The sequence below is a fragment of the Drosophila gunungcola genome (assembly GCF_025200985.1).
Source record: "Drosophila gunungcola strain Sukarami chromosome X unlocalized genomic scaffold, Dgunungcola_SK_2 000021F, whole genome shotgun sequence".
NCBI lineage: Eukaryota > Metazoa > Arthropoda > Insecta > Diptera > Drosophilidae > Drosophila > Drosophila gunungcola.
In genome coordinates this window covers 597,535-617,217 of record NW_026453184.1, presented here as the reverse complement: position 1 = coordinate 617,217, position 19,683 = coordinate 597,535, and the positions used below count along the sequence as shown (strand labels likewise).

At 42.5% G+C, this 19,683-nt stretch overlaps 6 protein-coding genes across 7 annotated transcripts; 3 read left to right on the top strand and 3 right to left on the bottom strand.

Annotated features, from left to right (window-relative positions):
* Positions 1-3,614: 3,614 nt before the first annotated feature.
* On the bottom strand, positions 3,615-5,275 carry LOC128260320 (uncharacterized). Its single transcript, XM_052993221.1, has 2 exons — positions 5,179-5,275; positions 3,615-4,566 (listed from the first exon to the last, which is right to left on the bottom strand). Exons 1-2 carry the CDS (start codon positions 5,218-5,220, stop codon positions 3,823-3,825), a joined length of 786 nt encoding a protein of 261 aa, XP_052849181.1. The 5' UTR covers positions 5,221-5,275; the 3' UTR covers positions 3,615-3,822.
* A 1,079-nt stretch (positions 5,276-6,354) lies between these two features.
* On the top strand, positions 6,355-7,111 carry LOC128260324 (uncharacterized). The gene has a single exon (XM_052993226.1). It carries the CDS (start codon positions 6,406-6,408, stop codon positions 7,066-7,068), a length of 663 nt encoding a protein of 220 aa, XP_052849186.1. The 5' UTR covers positions 6,355-6,405; the 3' UTR covers positions 7,069-7,111.
* Positions 7,112-7,564: 453 nt separating this feature from the next.
* Positions 7,565-8,609, top strand: LOC128260317 (neuferricin homolog). The gene has a single exon (XM_052993217.1). It carries the CDS (start codon positions 7,696-7,698, stop codon positions 8,548-8,550), a length of 855 nt encoding a protein of 284 aa, XP_052849177.1. The 5' UTR covers positions 7,565-7,695; the 3' UTR covers positions 8,551-8,609.
* A 566-nt stretch (positions 8,610-9,175) lies between these two features.
* LOC128260325 (COMM domain-containing protein 3) lies at positions 9,176-10,086 on the top strand. Its single transcript, XM_052993228.1, has 2 exons — positions 9,176-9,485; positions 9,550-10,086. The coding sequence occupies exons 1-2, from the start codon at positions 9,311-9,313 to the stop codon at positions 10,011-10,013; spliced, it is 639 nt and encodes a 212-aa protein (XP_052849188.1). The 5' UTR covers positions 9,176-9,310; the 3' UTR covers positions 10,014-10,086.
* On the bottom strand, positions 10,022-12,182 carry LOC128260318 (uncharacterized). The gene is made up of 2 exons (XM_052993218.1): positions 11,354-12,182; positions 10,022-10,555 (listed from the first exon to the last, which is right to left on the bottom strand). Exons 1-2 carry the CDS (start codon positions 11,879-11,881, stop codon positions 10,241-10,243), a joined length of 843 nt encoding a protein of 280 aa, XP_052849178.1. The 5' UTR covers positions 11,882-12,182; the 3' UTR covers positions 10,022-10,240.
* A 382-nt stretch (positions 12,183-12,564) lies between these two features.
* LOC128260303 (dihydropyrimidine dehydrogenase [NADP(+)]) lies at positions 12,565-18,419 on the bottom strand. Of its 2 annotated transcripts, none has more exons than XM_052993191.1 (5): positions 18,259-18,419; positions 16,849-16,915; positions 13,525-16,329; positions 12,813-12,970; positions 12,565-12,741 (listed from the first exon to the last, which is right to left on the bottom strand). In XM_052993191.1, the coding sequence occupies exons 2-5, from the start codon at positions 16,891-16,893 to the stop codon at positions 12,654-12,656; spliced, it is 3,096 nt and encodes a 1,031-aa protein (XP_052849151.1). In that variant the 5' UTR covers positions 16,894-16,915; positions 18,259-18,419; the 3' UTR covers positions 12,565-12,653. The 2 variants fall into 2 exon arrangements, with proteins under 2 accessions (XP_052849151.1, XP_052849152.1); XM_052993192.1 differs by having other exon boundaries at positions 18,347-18,392.
* Between the last annotated feature and the right edge of the window lie 1,264 nt (positions 18,420-19,683).

Below are 19,683 nucleotides of genomic sequence, written 5' to 3'. Positions count from 1 at the left end.
ATATTTTTTTGGAACAGAAATTGAATTTTGAAAAACGATTTTTGAAGAATTAATTTTTTGTCCAATTTTCTGATTTTTTTGTAAGGGGATACATCATCATTTTTGGCGGAAATTGGTTCATTTTCAACATTTTGAACTGTGAATGCCATTCGATTGGAAATTTAATGACGAAATCAACGGTATATAACACTCCAACTTGTGGCCATTATTTCCCAGGGTTTTGACAGAAAAACGGAGCTTTTAAAGTTTTTTTTTGGGTTTTTGGAGATATTTCAAAATAAATTATTTCTGAAGAGTCTTTTTTATTAACTTTGCCAAAATAAGACCCATAGCCACAAGAGTTGCTGTTTTGAACAGCTGGCAACCTATACTAACCATCCCCGATCGACTAAAATAAATAAATATTTTTTTGGAACAGAAATTGAATTTTGAAAAACGATTTTTGAAGAATTAATTTTTTGTCCAATTTTCTGACTTTTTTGTAAGGGGATACATCATCATTTTTGGCGGAAATTGGTTCATTTTCAACATTTTGAACTGTGAATGCCATTCGATTGGAAATTTAATGACGAAATCAACGGTATATAACACTCCAACTTTTGGCCATTATTTCCCAGGGTTTTGACAGAAAAACGGAGCTTTTAAAGTTTTTTTTGGGTTTTTGGAGATATTTCAAAATAAATTATTTCTGAAGAGTCTTTTTTATTAACTTTGCCAAAATAAGACCCATAGCCACAAGAGTTGCTGTTTTGAACAGCTGGCAACCTATACTATCTATCCACGATCAATTAAAATAAATAAATATTTGTTTGGAACAGAAATTGAATTTTGAAAAACGATTTTTGAAGAATTAATTTTTGTCCAATTTTCTGACTTTTTTGTAAGGGGGTACATCATCATTTTTTGCGGAAATTGGTTCATTTTCAACATTTTGAACTGTGAATGCCATTCGATTGGAAATTTTATGACGAATTCAACGGTATATAACACTCCAACTTTTGGCCATTATTTCCCAGGGTTTTGACAGAAAAACGGAGTTTTTAATGTGTTTTTTGGGTTTTTGAAGATATTTCAAAATAAATTATTTCTGAAGAGTCTTTTTTATTAACTTTGCCAAAATAAGACCCATAGCCACAAGAGTTGCTGTTTTGAACAGCTGGCAACCTATACTATCTATCCACGATCAATTAAAATAAATAAATATTTGTTTGGAACAGAAATTGAATTTTGAAAAACGATTTTTGAAGAATTAATTTTTTGTCCAATTTTCTGACTTTTTTGTAAGGGGGTACATCATATTTTTTGCGGAAATTGGTTCATTTTCAACATTTTGAACTGTGAATGCCATTCGATTGGAAATTTTATGACGAATTCAACGGTATATAACACTCCAACTTTTGGCCATTATTTCCCAGGGTTTTGACAGAAAAACGGAGTTTTTAATGTGTTTTTTGGGTTTTTGAAGATATTTCAAAATAAATTATTTCTGAAGAGTCTTTTTTATTAACTTTGCTAAAATAAGACCCATAGCCACAAGAGTTGCTGTTTTGAACAGCTGGCAACCTATACTATCCATCCCCGATCGATTAAAATAAATAAATATTTGTTTGGAACAGAAACCGAATTTGAAAAACGATTTTTGAAGAATTAATTTTTTGTCCAATTTTCTGATTTTTTTGTAAGGGGGTACATCATCATTTTTGCGGAAATTGGTTCATTTTCAACATTTTGAACTGTGAATGCCATTCGATTGGAAATTTAATGACGAATTCAACGGTATATAACACTCCAACTTTTGGCCATTATTTCCCAGGGTTTTGACAGAAAAACGGAGCTTTTAAAGTTTTTTTTTGGGTTTTTGGAGATATTTCAAAATAAATTATTTCTGAAGAGTCTTTTTTATTAACTTTGCCAAAATAAGACCCATAGCCACAAGAGTTGCTGTTTTGAACAGCTGGCAACCTATACTAACCATCCCCGATCGACTAAAATAAATAAATATTTTTTTGGAACAGAAATTGAATTTTGAAAAACGATTTTTGAAGAATTAATTTTTTGTCCAATTTTCTGACTTTTTTGTAAGGGGATACATCATCATTTTTGGCGGAAATTGGTTCATTTTCAACATTTTGAACTGTGAATGCCATTCGATTGGAAATTTAATGACGAAATCAACGGTATATAACACTCCAACTTTTGGCCATTATTTCCCAGGGTTTTGACAGAAAAACGGAGCTTTTAAGTTTTTTTTGGGTTTTTGGAGATATTTCAAAATAAATTATTTCTGAAGAGTCTTTTTTATTAACTTTGCCAAAATAAGACCCATAGCCACAAGAGTTGCTGTTTTGAACAGCTGGCAACCTATACTATCTATCCACGATCAATTAAAATAAATAAATATTTGTTTGGAACAGAAATTGAATTTTGAAAAACGATTTTTGAAGAATTAATTTTTTGTCCAATTTTCTGACTTTTTTGTAAGGGTCATCATCATTTTTTGCGGAAATTGGTTCATTTTCAACATTTTGAACTGTGAATGCCATTCGATTGGAAATTTAATGACGAATTCAACGGTATATAACACTCCAACTTTTGGCCATTATTTCCAGGGCTTTGACGGAAAAACGGAGCTTTTAAAGTTTTTTTTGGGTTTTTGGAGATATTTCAAAATAAATTATTTCTGAAGAGTCTTTTTATTAACTTTGCCAAAATAAGACCCATAGCCACAAGAGTTGCTGTTTTGAACAGCTGGCAACCTATACTAACCATCCCCGATCGACTAAAATAAATAAATATTTTTTGGAACAGAAATTGAATTTTGAAAAACGATTTTTGAAGAATTAATTTTTTGTCCAATTTTCTGACTTTTTTGTAAGGGGATACATCATCATTTTTGGCGGAAATTGGTTCATTTTCAACATTTTGAACTGTGAATGCCATTCGATTGGAAATTTAATGACGAAATCAACGGTATATAACACTCCAACTTATGGCCATTATTTCCCAGGGTTTTGACAGAAAAACGGAGCTTTTAAAGTTTTTTTTGGGTTTTTGGAGATATTTCAAAATAAATTATTTCTGAAGAGTCTTTTTTATTAACTTTGCCAAAATAAGACCCATAGCCACAAGAGTTGCTGTTTTGAACAGCTGGCAACCTATACTATCTATCCACGATCAATTAAAATAAATAAATATTTGTTTGGAACAGAAATTGAATTTTGAAAAACGATTTTTGAAGAATTAATTTTTTGTCCAATTTTCTGACTTTTTTGTAAGGGGGTACATCATCATTTTTTGCGGAAATTGGTTAATTTTCAACATTTTGAACTGTTAATGTCATTCGATTGGAAATTTTATGACGAGTTCAACGGTGTATGGCATTGCAACTTATGGCAATTACTTCCCAGGGTTTTACAATAGAAATTAATTTATGCAAGTTTTTGGTTGGGTTTCTTGAGATTTAAATCAAAAACAGATTTCTTTAGAGTTATTTCTTTGTGACTTGGTCAAAACAAGATCCACAACCATAAAAAAGACTGTATTTGCAGCTGGCGACCATTTTCATTACTGTGGATAGCATTTATTGGATTCATAACCGGTCGATTTTGAAAAATAAATTGTATGACCAATTTTTAAATTCTTAATAAGGGATTTTTACATCGTGATTTTTAAATTAAATTAAATTAAATTAAACATTTTAAGCTGCCATTAAATTGGAAATGTAATGGCAAATTCAACGATAATCCAACAATTATTTTTCAAAGTACCCCCAGTTGTTATTTCAGTTCGGGCTGCGTTGTTAAATTTATTCACAAATTGTTTTCACTTGATCATGGTATCGACACAGGTGTCGATGGTGGCGCTGATCTCGTCGAATCCCCGCACGGCGTTGGCGGTGGCCGTGGTGGTGCAGGAGGTGGCATCGGTGGCCACGGCGGGAACGCTTTTCCGCAGTCCGATCAAGTGGCGCATTGACGCCTGGCCATTGCCGATATACAGCATACACTTGGCGTACAACCTTGTTTTGCAGGTCTTTCGCAGAAATCCGCCCTCTGGATGGGACTTGCATTTCCTCTGCAGCTTGATGATCTGGTAGCCATCGAGGGTCAGCTGCAGAACCGACTTCTTGGTGTCCAGGCAGAGATTGATGGAGGTGAGGGCGGCATCGCGTCCGCAGCCCAGAAAGTCCAGTGTGGACGAGGCCACCACTTCGGCCACATTGGTCGTCACATTGACTGCGCAATCGGCGGCGTCCAGGGCCTTCCGCTCGATATCCTGTGCCAGCTGCTCCAACTGCCTCATCGGGTAGAGAAAGATCTTGAGCAGCTGCCGCTCCGTCAGCCGGACAATGTCCCAGGCCAGGGCCTTCGACTCGGCGATGAGGAAGTGCACCATTCGGTCCACGAAGGCGAACTCATCAATCTCCACAGTGCCGTCCTCAGTAAGTTCCTGGTCCACATTGAATCCCAGGTCCAGGTCGAAGTTCAGGTCGAAGTCCAGGCCAAATTCCTTGGTCAATTCCTGCAGAGATGCATCTTGACCCTCCTGCAGGGGCACAGCTGAAACCTGTTTTCAGGAGAGAACAAATAAACACAATTAAAATCTACGCAGGTGTAATATTAATGTACAATAACATTAGTTATATAGTATAATAATAGTTGATCTACCTATAACTTTTTTATCTCTAGCTTGAGTTAAAATAAATGAAGGTGTTTAATAATTCAGGAAATGCTTATTACCATAATTTATAATTCTGGATTCAATTTGCCTTAATTTGTTAAAAGTTGTACCAATTGTAGAATATCTTAAATTACATTAATCATATGCACAGTTGGCTAACAATTTGTATTTAAATAATGCCAATATATTGTTTTTCGGACTAAATCAAAATTCGATAGTTAAAAGCATTATAAATAAAATATATTGCTAGCTTAGAACAAAAAAACTATAACGAGGAATGATAATAAAACTAAAATGTGGTTTCAACGGATATCACGCATACGCCCGGTAACTCATTTTTTTTTTTATTTTGTTATGATAGTCATCTTTTAATGGTAAAGAAAAGTTATCAAACCCGCTAACATAATTAATAATCTTAATTTGTTTTTTGTATTTATTTTTTGGTTATTCTTAGCACTCCAAATGTTAATAATAGGTTCCAGCTTATATTTTACTCACAGCTGCCAGGGCAAAGGCCAACACTAGAATAGTACTCCTCATGGTTGATTGGGTTTTGCTGGGATCTCGCTGAGGATCCACCTTTTATATGAACTGGAAGCCCCACATGCCGCAGCCCCAAATCCCCAAATAGCCATATCGGTAACCCCAGTTAATTAAAGTATGAAAGAGTCGTTTTATCGGCCAATTGGTTTATTTCCCATTATTTGGCTTATGTGTCTTTGTCTTACTTTAATCGCAATAATTTCCGACTGCCTTCTTTTCTCCAATCGGCCAGAGAGAAAGGCAGAATTGAGAGGCAAACGAGAGGGAGTCTTTGATAAGGCCGCAAATTATATTTTCCTGGGCGTGGAGGTGGAGCGATAGGAAACATCTATTACTGGATGCGCCACTTTAAAATCGCCCTAATCGGCGGATCTAAATAATGCCTTAATTATGGAAGATAATGTCATATAATTTATGGCTTCGCGTATGCCCCGATTAAAAGTCATTGCGGAGTCAGGGAAAACAGTGGCAATCTATGGAATCACTTGAGACATTAGACTCACACGCGCTTATGTGATTGACTATTTTTGTAGAGAATTCCTAATAAAGTGGCTGTTATTCGGGGAATGACCCTATTTTGGGTGTTCCCATTGTTTTGAAAGAAAATATTATTACAATTGGTTGACTTTTAGAAGTCTTTAAATCAACAATAGTAAACAATGTGTGCTAAAATTTTCGTATGTGATTTCTATTGTTTGCAACTCATAAAAACATAAAAACATGGAACATGATTGGGCTACAATCTTAACAAAATTAAATGGTATGTAAATGTTTAAGAAAAATTTAACAAAATTTCCAGAATAAAAGACATTTTTCAAGGGTCAAGTTAAAAACTAAATTACAATATAAAATGTATTTTTATTTCATTGCTTTTGTGTTAATATTGGAAGTAATTTTTTTCCTTATGACTCTTTGTTTATGATATTTTTTGTGTGATCGTGCGACTTGACCAATTTAAATCGAAAACCAAAAAGGTGAACTCTTTGAATAGCAGCTGAATGTAAAGTTCACTAATAAAACTAAGACGTGAATGATTTACAATGGCGGCCATTAATTTATGGCCAGCAATTCAGATAAACAATCCGTCTGCTATAATACCGTCATGGGTTTCCCGGGTATAAATACGATTTTGTGCAAATCCTCAATAGCAGTAGCAGTCAGTTATCAGCAGTAGAAGCAATCATGAAGTTCGCCGCCGTCATTATCCTGACCCTTTTCGTGGCCAGTGGTTGGACCCAGCCCCTGGATCTGGGCATTCCCGCCCAGCTGGACGCCCAGGTGCGCAGTGTGGTGGACGAGATGGCCGACATTGGCAAGTCCACCGGCGAGGCTTTGGTCCATCAGTACGAGGAGATCGTCCTGGAGCCGCAGCACGAGCTGGAGGATGCCCTCGACCAGCTGGAGTCGCGTCGCCAGGAGAGTCCCGAGTGCGTGGCCGCCGAGGATGGGGAGATCGCCCGCATCGTGGACGCCGCCCACGAGGATCTGCACTCTTGTGGCATGGTCGCCGCCCACACATCCGCCGAAATCGCCTCCGATGTGAACGCAGCCACCCAGCAGCTGGTCTTCGGCGGCTACAGCTTGGGACGCACCTACAACAAGTGCAACTCGTACAAGAACTCCGTCCTGAAGCAGAGCTGCATGGCCAAGTTCTACATGCAGACCACCGTCTATCTGGTCAGTGCCCGCTCCTCCATCAAGACCATCCGCAAGTCCACCAGCGAGCGCATTCCGGCCGTCTTCACCGACGGCAACGTGTGCACCCACTCTGCATCCTCGCAGGCTGTCCAGGGTCTCCAGGAGATCAGCAGCCACATCGACGCCTGCGTCTCCCGCCGCCGCTAGGTAACCTCTGTTGTGCAAATAAAAACTATGGATATTCTATGAATATTGTCTCTTTTTATTGTTTTTGTTTAATTTTAATAGGTTTGCATATAGCCATTGTTTGCTAAAATATTTGTTACCTCTCAATAATGTTTTACAACTAAATAGTATCAACTGAAAGATAGAAGTTTATATTCGAACTTGTTTGTTCTAGCCTTCTTTAACTTGTTTAATGATATATATTTTAATTGTTTAAATGTTATGCAAGTATTATATTATTGAAAAAGCTCCATTGCTAGACAGAAGTTGGAAAAGTAGATTTCTTCATTTTCTATATGAGAATTTTTAAATGTATTGCATACAATGAACTTTAAATAAAACATGGCTATGTAAAATTAAGACATCATTCTTATAATTTTAACACTTATGTTTAATAAATTTTAAATTAAATTTTAAGCATTACAACTATTTTCTATGAAAGTCAGTCTTTAAGGCCTGCCATATTCCAATAATTTCAACGTATTTACTATAAACTTTTAAATTTAAACTTAAAACCGGTTCCCCGGCCATTTTGAGTGGCATGGTCACACTGCCTGGCCTGCTGGCTAAGTGGAACTAGTTCCTGTTCCGGCCTGGGAAAAGTGCAAGATGTTCGGACTGCTGCGACACCTGTTCAAATTGCAGTTTCTCTTCGTTGTGGCGGCCGTTTTGGCCGGATTTTACCACACAGAGATCCGGCAGTTTCTGCGACGGCACACGGACGACTACCTGAACCAAGGTGGCATTCCGGTGGCCTTCCAAGCCGATGACGAAGTCGGCACGCTCTTCACGCCGGCTGAACTGGCGCAATTCAATGGCGAGCAGGAGGGTCGTCCGCTCTACCTGGCCCTCCTCGGATCCGTATTCGATGTGAGCCGCGGCATCAAGCACTACGGATCCGGCTGCAGCTACAACTTCTTCGTGGGACGCGATGCCTCGGTGTCCTTCATTTCCGGCGACTTCGATAGCTACGATCCGGAAACGGCCGACGATGTGCTCACCCTAAAGCCAGAAGATCTACTCGGCCTGGTCGGCTGGCGGGACTTCTACGAGAAGGACTACATCTACAAGGGCCGGCTGATCGGACGCTTCTACGATGACAGGGGTCAACGCACCACCTACCATCACAAGTTCCTGGAATTGCTGCAACAGGCGCAGGACGCCAAGCGGCAGGCGGATGAGCTGCGCGCCCGCTATCCCGGCTGCAACATCGAGTGGAGCGAATCCCTGGGCACCCGCGTCTGGTGCACCAACACCAGCGGCGACGGCAAGGAGCGCTCCTGGATCGGGCATCCACGCAAGCTCTACAGCCGCGGCAACAAGAACTTCCAGTGCGCCTGTGTGCCCGCCTCGGAGCTGGACGAGATCGATGCCGGCGGCGGCCATGCGGCTCACGCGGACGCCATGCTCAAACCGTACGACAATTGTGAACCCCGGGCACAGGAGTGCTTCTACAGGGTGTAACAGCTAGCCCTAGATTTGTATATAATGCAATTTTAACTAATAAAAGCGATAGTCAAAAATTTGATATAACACTGGTTCCGGTTCAATTCTGTTAGGTTTGCCAAGTCCGCTGTTAAGTTGCCGCTCTGTAAACGGTTCAAACGGTTATGTATGTATGTATAAAATCTTAATGTTTGGACACGACAAATATTTACGCAGACATTTTTAAGGTGCCTTTAGTTTGTCAAGGCTTCCGCAGCTTTCATTTAGTCAATAACAAAACCTTTTCCATTCCACTTAATATTGTTAAAAGCTTTGATTTAATTGAATTGAAACTTAAATAATTTAAAAAAATTAGTAATTGTATCTGTACAGAACCAATAACAAATTTCAACTTGCTTTATTCAGTATAGAAAGAAAGAATCTAAAGAAATTATAATAATTAAAAAAATGAGTCATTGTATAATAGCAACCAAATCATCACAGTGCTATACAGAGCAATTTCTAAATCTGATCATTAACACAAACAAAGAACTAGGCACTGTAATTGTCTGATTGTATTTTATGAAAGTCTTTTCAGGATATTTTTAACTAGCTTAGCTTTGATCACTGAAAAGGGAGTGCACTGTACTTAACAGGTACAGACTCTGTTAAACTGTGCTGTTAAGTGCGATAAGCGTGCTGTTAGGCGCGTTACTTGTTTACAACCGGGTCAATTTAATAATCCCCATTGTTATAGGCTTGAATTCAAAGGATCCGCAAAGGATATAGGCTGCTCGACATGGCCACGTCGCCGGGAAAGTCCCCCGCCTTGGAGGCAGGCAACACCGAAACCACTGGCCTGCTCTCTGCCACCGTGGTGGCTGGTCTCAGGAACCTGGGAGCCATCATCTCGCCCCCACTGACCAAGCTGCTCATCGCAAACTCGCTGAAACTGACCCTCCATCCGGATGCCAGTGAGTGCCAGGATGGCATGCATCCCTTGGTGTAACTCACACTTGTCCTTATCCCATCCCATAGCCATTGCCCCCGTGCCCGAGATCTATGCCAGCAATGCGGCCTGCGCCAAACAAAGCGAGTATGCCGTGGTCACCCTCTATGCCCTGGCCACCAAGCACGGCTGGGATGGCCTCCACCTGCGCCAGCAGCTGGAGCAACTGGGCCTGGACGCCGGCGCCGTGGACGAGCTGAGCCGCGTGTACGAGGACAGCCGCAAGGAGCTGGTGCTCCGACAGCTGCAGCTGGGCCACAGCTTTCCGCACATCACCGACATCCAGTGGCGCATCGTGTGCGACGTCAAGTCCTCCACCTCCGACTGCAGCACGGGCGTGGCCAACTTCCACATCAACCTGGGCAACTTTCGGCCCAGCAGTGGCGAACGCGTGACCATCGTGGAGTTCGTCTGCAACGCCGAGGAGCTGCAGTCGCTGATCAACCGGCTGAAGGAGATCGAGCGGCACTGCAACCAAATGGCCGTGGCCTAGGACTCAACTCAGCTTTCTCAACATTCTTATCGATTATATTTCGCAGCATATATAACACACACACACACACACACACACAAGCATTTGTCGCGGCTATATACAGTGTCGGAACAGAAAACCTAAACAGTTAACACAGTCATCATCACTAAAAGGCTTTAACTACATCGTCTGCGGATGCGGCTGCGTCTGCAATTCCAGCTCGGATGCCCTCATCCATGTCATCCATGTCATTGGGGCACCTTGGGCAACTGCGACGGCGGCGGCACCAGCAGCTCCACCAACTGGGCGTACTGATTCGGTGCCGTGCAATAGATGGTGCCCGAGAAGTGGGTGCGATCGTTCTCCTCGGCGGCAATCACTGTGCAGTGGTTCTGCTGCGACAGCCGCATGTTCAGCCCGCGGAAGCGGTGGTCCTGCTTGTACAGTCTGGACCCGTCCCGACTCGGCATGAAGAAGGGTCGTCCGCTGAACGGATTGAGGAAGTCGGCCCAGTAGCCCAGCGACAGCAGGCGATCGCACATGTCCCGCGCGGCGAGCACAAACTGAAAATGGAGTTGTCATTGGTTTCAGCGATCTAGACACCTATATTGTTTCCTAATTATACTAATATGCTTGCAAAGTGCATTTTATAAATAAACCAGACGAGCGCAGTTAAAGTTCTCAAACTATTTCTATTGTACATTATTAATAAAACAAAATCTATTTGATATCTGTAATTGTAATATTGCAAATTATGGTTTAAGTTCGAAAATGTCAAAGTATCTCTTAAATATACATGATACATACACTGCATTTTGTTATAACCCATTTGACACTTGTTTTTGCTGTATTATATGCTCTGTTTATGTCTATGCTTTACTATATATAGTTTTTCTTTGAAAATAAAGTGATTTAAAACTCTTATTTCTAGCTTTGTTGTAATCTTGTAGGAATCTTCAAATTATAATACCCCAACTGGCATTTGTCTTATCGCACCTAAGCTGCATTGGGAAGGTCAGTCACATAGCATTTAAAACTGGTTTAGCCTTATACGCTCAAACGATCAAGGGCAATAAGTGATTAGTACTTTACGCGGATACTTCAACTTACTTGACCGAATAATGTGAATACATTTGGGTATGAGCTTCCCGACTGCCTTTTCCATTCCCTGTTCAAAGTGGCCACATAAATGCAACTAAACTTGGGTCTCTGAATCACCACGTATCTCTAATGCCTGACTAGACTACAGACATCACCCAACTAGGGTATGAAGTGGCCACATAAATGGTACCCGTATCCGGCTAAACTCGGGTCTCTGGACCATCACGAATCCCTGACGAGACTACAGACTGCATGCTCACCTTGGCGGCGCCCATTTCGATGTCGCCCTCGTAGCTCAGGACGAGCATGGTGATGGCTGTGTCCCGCTGCGCAACGACGCGCACGGGGAAGAGCTCCACGAGCGACTCGCGGAGGAGCTGGGGGCACTGGCAGCAGGCGAACTCCAGGCGCGCCTTGTCCGCATTGGCCTCCTTGAGGAAGTTGACCAGCTGGCCGAGCGGTGTCAGCAGGCCGATGGTGGTGGTTTCGCCCTGCCAGGCGGGTCCGGTGGCATTGGGCAGGTAGAAGCGGTGGCTCCTGGCCGCCGTCAGCTCCCAGTTGGGTTCGCTCTCCAGGCTGTTGAGCTCATCGTCGCCATCGAGGTTCCGCGACTTGCTGACCGTTTTAAACGACTCGCCCGCATCCGAGGGCGGTCCATTGCGCTTGGAGTAGTTGGCCACTGGGATAATGATGGTGGATCTGGACTGAGTGGTCGCCTGGCCGCTGAGGAGATCGCGAAGTCGATGGGTCGACCCATTGATCAGTACGCGACTCAGAGAGCGCGACATTATTATATCACAAGGCTTCTAGGCAAATGCGTAGAATCCGCTGGCAATCGGTGCTATTTCCGATCCGAATCCCAAGGTAACTCACTTTCGCTGCCGGCTGGAGGAGATCCGCTCTGTTTGGACTCTGTGTGCTGGGTCTCGTATGCCTTTGGAATTTTACGAGGAATTTTGTATGGTTGTTTGCTACAAGCTAATTGTAAGATCCGGCAGACTAGATTTTATTTCAATTCAATCCAAACGGCTGCTTATTCTACGCAGTTTTCACGAAACTTTTTTTTGGTGGCACAGCTGATTCAATCTGATAGTATCGATAGGGGACTATCGATAACGATGACAAAAGCCCCCAAGGGAAGTGTCGATATTTTACCGGTTCGGCAACAAGTTATCGAAAGGTTTGGTACAACATTTGAATTTGCAATTCAAACGTTAATTTGCTTCTTAAATAACCAATTGGTAAAAAAACAAGGTGGAATTGGAATAGTTGGAATTGCACTTTTACAAAAATGGACTCCACAGGGTGGGCATCGTGGTCAACTACGAGATGAGTTCCTAGATTCCAGCTCCCGTTCTCCAATTTTGATTATTTATTCAATTTTCTATATGTACAATAGTGCGTAGCGAAGATTACAACTGACTACGAATACAACCATAAACCACTTCACAAACCCCACGTATATCACACCTTTTTGTTTGCTTTTGAAATGTGTATTGTATTTAATTGAATTATATAGATTGGGTTAATATCAATTACGCGTAGAACTAGGAGGACTCCTTACTGGCACTGGCTGAGGGCATGGGTGTAGAAGGTCTTCTCCTCAACGCCCCGCTTGATCACGTGCGGAATCTTCTTCGGCACCATGCTAAAAAATGCAGATAAAAAGTATGCAAATGAGTAACTGGAGAGTGGATAGTTATACAATTCGAAACCCACGTGATGCAGTCGATGATGGGACAGACGGAGACGCAGAGTGTGCAGCCCGTGCAGTCGTCGTTCACGTGCGGAATGTGCGTGTCCTTGTCGAACTCGATGGCCTGGTAACCGGAATCGGCACAAGTCATGTAGCACTTTCCGCAGTTGATGCACATGTCCTGCAAGAATATATATTGAATAGAATTAAATTGTTTAATGATGATGACCGAAAAAAATTGTAGGAATATTTTCTCATAAAAGATACAAGTTTTACATTCTTTAAACGATAATTTATCAACAAATTTTTTCTACAAAATTTATAGTTTTGGGCAAAATATATTAATACAAAATTGCAACGCATTATTCAAAAATTCTAGTTAAAAATAATCCAAATGAATATTCTAGAAAATGACTAAATATTTTAAGACTTCATGCACACCGCCTTGAAAAATTCGAAATAAAAAAGAAATCTTAAAATACTTTTACACTGATATAAAAATGGAATAGTAAATAGAACTAATATTAAATTGCACAATTAAATTTTAAAATATATAAATAAATGTGGAAAATATTGTATAGGAATTTGGTCCATTTTATATGCATTATATTTAAGTTTAAATAAATTATTAAAATCTATTCCGAAATAGTAAAATTAAATATTTTAAGCCCGAAAGGGATGCAAAAAAAAGTTGTCCCAACAAAATTCCAATGCAACTTGCAACGTTTAACTCACATCGTCGATGAGCGCCACCTTTTGCTGCTTGTTGTCCAGCTTGTTGTACGACCCGATCTTGTCCAGCGCCGCGCCGATGACATCCTTGATCCTGGGCGCTGGCCTGGGAGCTCCATCAGCCGCCGGCGGAGTGTTGTTCGCCTGCTCCGCATCCCAGAGAGCTCCCTGCTGGCGGCGCAGGTCGGCCAGCTTGATGTCCCTTTGGCGTTGATAGGGGCCGAAGAATCCCAGCGTGGAGTTGCCCTCGCCGGTCAGCCGGACCACCGGCTTGCCCTTTTGGTGAACGGGCGTTGGCGGCGACTGGCCGTCCCAGAAGTGGCCATCCACTGGCGGTGGGTTGGCCTTCAGGTAGAGCAGGGCCTTCAGGGCCGTGCAGTAGTCCTCGATGACGGTGAAGTCCTGGTTCTGGACGGAGGAGCAGATCTGCAGGACGGTGGCTCCGGCCTGGATGAACTGCAGGGCCACCTCGCCGGAATCGATGCCGCCAATGCCGAGGATGGGGAATCCCGGCACTCTCCTCGCAATATCCGAGATGGCCTTCAGGGCCATGGGCCGAGTGGCATTGCCAGAGACGCCGCCGTAGGTGGTGCGCTGCTCCTTGCCAATCGCTGGCCAGGCGGTCGAGTCCGCCTTCAGACCCATCAGTCCCTGGACCGTGTTGATGGCCGATCCGCCATCGGCACCGCCCCTCTTGGCCGCCTCGGCAATGGAGGCGATATCCGTAATGTTCGGCGTCAGCTTGATGAAGAAGGGCAGCTTGACAGCTTGACGCACCCATCGCGATATCTGCTCCACGAGCTGGGGATCCTGGCCGCAGGCCAGGCCCATTCCACGCTCGCCCATGCCGTGCGGACACGAGAGATTCAGCTCGAGGGCATCCGCCCCGGACTGCTCCGCCTTGGTGGCCAGCTCCTTCCAATCAGCCTCGTTGAAGCTGCACATGATGCTGGCTATCACGATCTTCTCGGGGAAGTCGCGCTTGAGCTCGCCAATCGATTTTAGCCAGTACTCGGCCCGCTTCTCCGAAATGAGCTCGATGTTGAGGAAGCAGCCCTGCTGCGGTCCGTACTTGTAGCCGGATGTGGTGCCCCTGACGATGCGTGGCGAGACATTCGTGACCAGATCCTTGTCCAGGCCAAAGGTCTTGGTGACCACATAGCCCCAGCCCTGCTCGAAGGCGCGCCGGATCATGGCTGTGCTGGTGGTGGGCGGGGCCGAGGCCAGGCCGAAGGGATTCTCGAACTTGATGCCGCACATCTCCACGGAGATGTCGACGGCATCGATGTCCGTGTAGAAGAGTGGCAGGGCGGCTGGCGTGTCCAATGGCAGACCCTGCAGTTGGCAGTGAATGCTCCAGGCGGCCACCTTGCCGTCGTTGACCGATTCCACTGTGGTGTTGGCCACTCCGGCCAGATCTCCACCCAGGAACACCTGCTTGAGGCTGCTCTGCATGGTCACCCGATCGACCACTGGCAATTCACCGCGGAATTGCAGGGGAGCCAGAGCCTCGCGCACATCTTGGTCCTCCAAGCCGGATCCAAAGGCGGAAATCACAAAGTTCGCCTTCAAACGCTGCGTCTGCTCCTCATCCTCCACCCACTCGTCCTTCTCGTTCTGCTCGGTGCGGCAGAACTCCATGGCCGTGATCAGGCCCTCCTTGACGATCACCTTGCGTGGACTGAGGTAGGGCAACAGTTCGCACCGCTCGTCGCGGGCCAGTTCCACTTCCTCGGGAACGGCACGAATGCCGGAGGAACCCTTGCGGAACACCACGAACACGCGGCGGGCACCACATCTGAGCGCCGAGGTGGCACAATCGAAGGCCGTATCTCCGGCTCCCAGAACGATGACATTGCCATGGAGCTTGGGCAATCCAGCAGCCGCCTTGCAGGCACACAAACCCGGCTTCGAGCCATCCGACACCAGGGGCAGGAAGTTCTTGGACGTATAGAAGCCATTCGCGGGCTCCAGTCCGGCGAAAATGGGGTTCAACTTGGGCTCGGGCAGGCCAATGCCCACGAAGACGGCATCGTGACCAGCGGAGAGCAGTCCCTGGACGGTCAGATCCTTACTGCCCAGCGAGCGACCCGTCTCAATACGCACGCCCAGATTCTTGACCAGATCGATCTCGAAATTGACCGCATCGATGGGCAGGCGGTACTGCGGTATCTCGGCGGCACTCAGCCCACCCAGATAGCTCCTCCGCTCGTAGATGGTCACGTCGCGATAGCCCAGACGGGCCAGAAAGGTGGCACAGGACAGCGAGGCCGGCCCGCCGCCCACCAAGGCGATCTTTCCCTCCAGTGGATTGGCCTCCGCCTGGGGCGTTCTCCGCTGCCGTACGCCCATCTTCTTGAACACCTCGGTGGCGAACTGCTGCAGTCCTCCGATGTTGATGGGACCCGCCTCCGAGGCCTGCAGATTGCAGCCACCCACGCAGAGATCACTGGTCGGGCAGACCATGCCGCAGGTCAGACCCAGCGGATTGTCCGAGAAGATCGCCTTGGCGGCCCCGTAGAAGTTCTTGTTCGCAATGCTCGTGATGAAGCTCTTGATGTCCAGCTGCGTGGGACAGGACTTCTGGCATGGCGCATCCGCGCACTTCAGGCACCGGGCCGCCTCCTCCAGAGCTCCGCGCTCCGACAAGGTCGTGTGCTTGATGTCCGAGAAGTCGTTGGCCAGCGTGGTGCATGGCGGAGCGGCGTGGTCCGCATTCCGCTTCCAGTGCTTCTTGTTCTCCTTCGTCTGCTTGGTGGGCACCACCGAGCACTGCGTCTTCACGCGCGGATTCAGCGACAGCAGGTCCTGGGAGTAAGATATCATATGTTGTAGTACATACATAAAAACAAAGTGAGCTCAATTTTAGGATTAATCACTATATATGAGCCATAACTCATTGGTTTTACAAATATATATTTATATATTTAGCGATAGCATGTCCCAAGAACATTTATTAAGTATTTATTATAAGTTTGTTTATATCATACATGAAAATGATCTCAATTTTACAACAACCACAGGCTTATTTCTTGGGTAATCAAATACTGAAACTGTTATTTTTATTTACTCTTGAAATTGAATTTCAAAATATTTTCATCTTATCTAATCTAAACATATTAACTAACTTTATAAAAATATTTTGATGGAGCAGAGAGATAACAACAGAATACAACAAATTGAAGTAAAAATTAGATATTAGACACATTCAACACTTTCTTTTATTTTAAAATAAGTAATCAAATGTGAAAACGTCAAATTCAAAAATGAAGTTTCAAGAAGTTTAGCTTTGGTAATTTTTTTTTGCAGTGTACGGATTGAACCTACCTCAATGTCGGGTGAGTCCTTGCTCAGCAGTTGGGGCGGACTCATCTTGATGGCAGCTGTTTATCTCCTGAAAGAAATAAGATACGGAGATGCGGCTCTCAGTTGGGCGCCACGTGCGAAAATTCCCAACAACAAATTCCCTATCGCACCACAGATGGATTCTAATCCATTCTAATCGCGACTGCCGGTCTTATCGGAGCCCCACTCGAACCGATCCCGAAAAGACGCTGTATCTATGTGCACGAATGGCACCATAAATCTTATCATCTATAAGGGCGCTTATCATTTATCACTCAAGGTTGCGACGGCCATTGGAGATTATGATTATGGTTTGAACCCATTGTGGCACCACTCCGGTTTCTTGTCCATTTTTATATTTTTTATTTGCTCTGCCAAATAGTTTTGGACCTCATTAAATGGGGCCACCCCTCGAGGAACGGGGAGATTAAAGACCACGACGACGACGGGTGAAGGTCACGATCATGGGGGCCTGTTTTGTTATTCTTAGCGATAATTGGCTAAAAAGTAGACACGCATATTTGAGAATTTTTAAACAACAAATTTCAAGTCGAAGAGCTTCTAAAATTATCAGTTCAGATTGTAAACTTTTCCTTGTTTTCGCAATCAAAATTTGGTTTTATTTGTTCTTATACTTCACATATACAGAAACAAAATTATTTTCTGAAAAATTAATTTGATCCAAAAATAGGTTTTTTCTGTAGTCTTAAATAAAAGTTCGAAAATCTTTTATTTATTTACTTTATTAATATGTATCTGATTTTATAATATTTATATTATTTATGATTTTATGTTTATTTAAGCATTAAAATAGTGGTCTGCATTGCAAAGTTAAAAACCAAATTGAATTAATTGAATTGAATTAACAAACATTTTCTTATATTAGCAGCTTCACATTCGAAGTCAGTTAGGCAATTGTTAAAAATTGTTTCAACTAATTTAATCACAAACGTAGACCGTTAATTCACAGACCTTCGTCTTACATATATGCGTTTCAATCGAATTCAATTCAATTGATGATTTGTAACACGCGCTCTCTCGCTCTTCACCTCGCGCCTTCGCGCTCTCTCTTCGCACACCGAAACGCTGATTAGAATTTCGTATTCTATTTGACATAATAGTTGATGGGAGTAGCAGACCTCCCCCCCACATTCCTCTTCCCGCCAACGATTTCCTCATACCATTATCAGTTTGGCTTTATGATCCGGCAAGTTTTTGAATATGTTTTTATTATGGGTGGTATGTACATATATAAATATGCAAATGGCGAAATTCGAAAAAAAACAAGTTCAGAACTGGAGCTGCTTATGCTTAAATTGGGTTTCGTTTGATCATTCTTTTTTCGGCAACAAACAGTGCGATTGAGTCAAGATTAGTGGCCGAAATACATACCGATCGAATAGAACGTTATAGATTAATTTATGAACACTTTTTAGCGAAATCTTTGAATTGGACACAGCAAAAAAAAAGTATCACTAACCGACGATTATCGGTTGACACTAGATGTACGAAAAACTTAAATTGGTCTTCACACTGGAAACGCCAAATGGAAAATGCTCTTGGAAACCGACTTCCAGATCGACGTTGGCTCGGTTCTGCGACGCAGTCTACGTCGCTGCCGGCGCCATCTTCCCATTACCTCCGGCTGATATATATATATAAAGTGGCCAGGGGCGCAGCCAAAATTGGGGGTGCCACCAAAGTATTAAAAAATAAGTACAGCCTTTAAAAAAAATATAATCATATTTATGACAACCCAAAAAAGTAATTTAAGTTTTACATTTGAACGTTTAAAAGTATTATTTTAAAGATTACAGACAAATCATTCATTATTTGGATCTCGAATCAATATTGTCTTACAAAAAAAAAAAAAACAATAAATAGTAAAACTTAAAAAGTAACCATAATAAAAACAATTAAGTTACCACATTTGTTATGTACACAACATTAATCGTTGCCACTTTCTTGAGAGTAAAATGTTACTCTTAATTAAAATACTACCTCTAAGTTTTAGTAGTTCTACGTCTATGTAAACACACAAAAGTCTGTGCTGAATTTGCGAAACTTACGTTCTCGTTGTTTACATTGTTGATCACTCAAAAAAAAAAAGATTAAGTTTTGATTAATTATATATTAGATATAATAAAAAACTTAAAAGAAAGACATCAATTTTATTATACGCTTTAATACAAATTTGTGATAATGTTTACTATTTAATTATAATATCTGATAATTAAAATGTATCTTGAAAATACTTTCTTATCTAAATTTTTCTGTGTAGATAGTGACTTTTTTTAAGGCGTGCCATGCGATCGTCGCTCTTTTCGTGATTTCAAATTCTCTTCTCTCAGTTTACATAGTACAGTATTACCCGTTTTACTGATTGAACACATTTTTTATACAATAATAGTGAATGTGCGAGTCATGACATCGAAGGCAAAATTAAATGTATTACTTAACCAAATAAATTATTTAGTAAACAGATGGTTTTAACTGGTTCAGAAAGTCAATCACCAATAGTATAGAAATTTACATTCAACTATTTTAAGTTTAATTAAAGAGGTATTTAACTCAGAGAGCAGAGTTCAATTATTTATCAGCCCAAAAGAATGCTATTGTAATGAGTTGTTTAAATCAAAACTTGAGTATTTCGTTTAAGAAAACTTAAGTTATCGCTCCCAGGTTACTTGTTAAGTTTTTCAAGTCTTTTTTTTATATATTTTATTTGTTAAGTTTCGTTTGAGTTTTAAATTTAGATTTTCTATTTATATTTATAAAGGTCGAATAGTATGCCCTTAGCTGTTGCACAATTTATCA

Excerpts from the sequence above, each read along its gene's own strand:
- LOC128260320 (XM_052993221.1), bottom strand. The coding sequence starts at position 5,220 with ATGAGGAGTACTATTCTAGTGTTGGCCTTTGCCCTGGCAGCT. Across the intron at positions 4,567-5,178 it reads TGGCCTTTGCCCTGGCAGCT|GTTTCAGCTGTGCCCCTGCA; the intron begins GTGAGTAAAATA and ends TCCTGAAAACAG.
- LOC128260324 (XM_052993226.1), top strand. The coding sequence starts at position 6,406 with ATGAAGTTCGCCGCCGTCATTATCCTGACCCTTTTCGTGGCCAGTGGT.
- LOC128260317 (XM_052993217.1), top strand. The coding sequence starts at position 7,696 with ATGTTCGGACTGCTGCGACACCTGTTCAAATTGCAGTTTCTCTTCGTT.
- LOC128260325 (XM_052993228.1), top strand. The coding sequence starts at position 9,311 with ATGGCCACGTCGCCGGGAAAGTCCCCCGCCTTGGAGGCAGGCAACACC. Across the intron at positions 9,486-9,549 it reads GACCCTCCATCCGGATGCCA|CCATTGCCCCCGTGCCCGAG; the intron begins GTGAGTGCCAGG and ends CCCATCCCATAG.
- LOC128260318 (XM_052993218.1), bottom strand. The coding sequence starts at position 11,881 with ATGTCGCGCTCTCTGAGTCGCGTACTGATCAATGGGTCGACCCATCGA. Across the intron at positions 10,556-11,353 it reads TCGAAATGGGCGCCGCCAAG|TTTGTGCTCGCCGCGCGGGA; the intron begins GTGAGCATGCAG and ends CTCCATTTTCAG.
- LOC128260303 (XM_052993191.1), bottom strand. The coding sequence starts at position 16,893 with ATGAGTCCGCCCCAACTGCTGAGCAAGGACTCACCCGACATTGAG. Across the intron at positions 16,330-16,848 it reads AGGACTCACCCGACATTGAG|GACCTGCTGTCGCTGAATCC; the intron begins GTAGGTTCAATC and ends TCTTACTCCCAG. Across the intron at positions 12,971-13,524 it reads AGGTGGCGCTCATCGACGAT|GACATGTGCATCAACTGCGG; the intron begins GTGAGTTAAACG and ends ATATTCTTGCAG.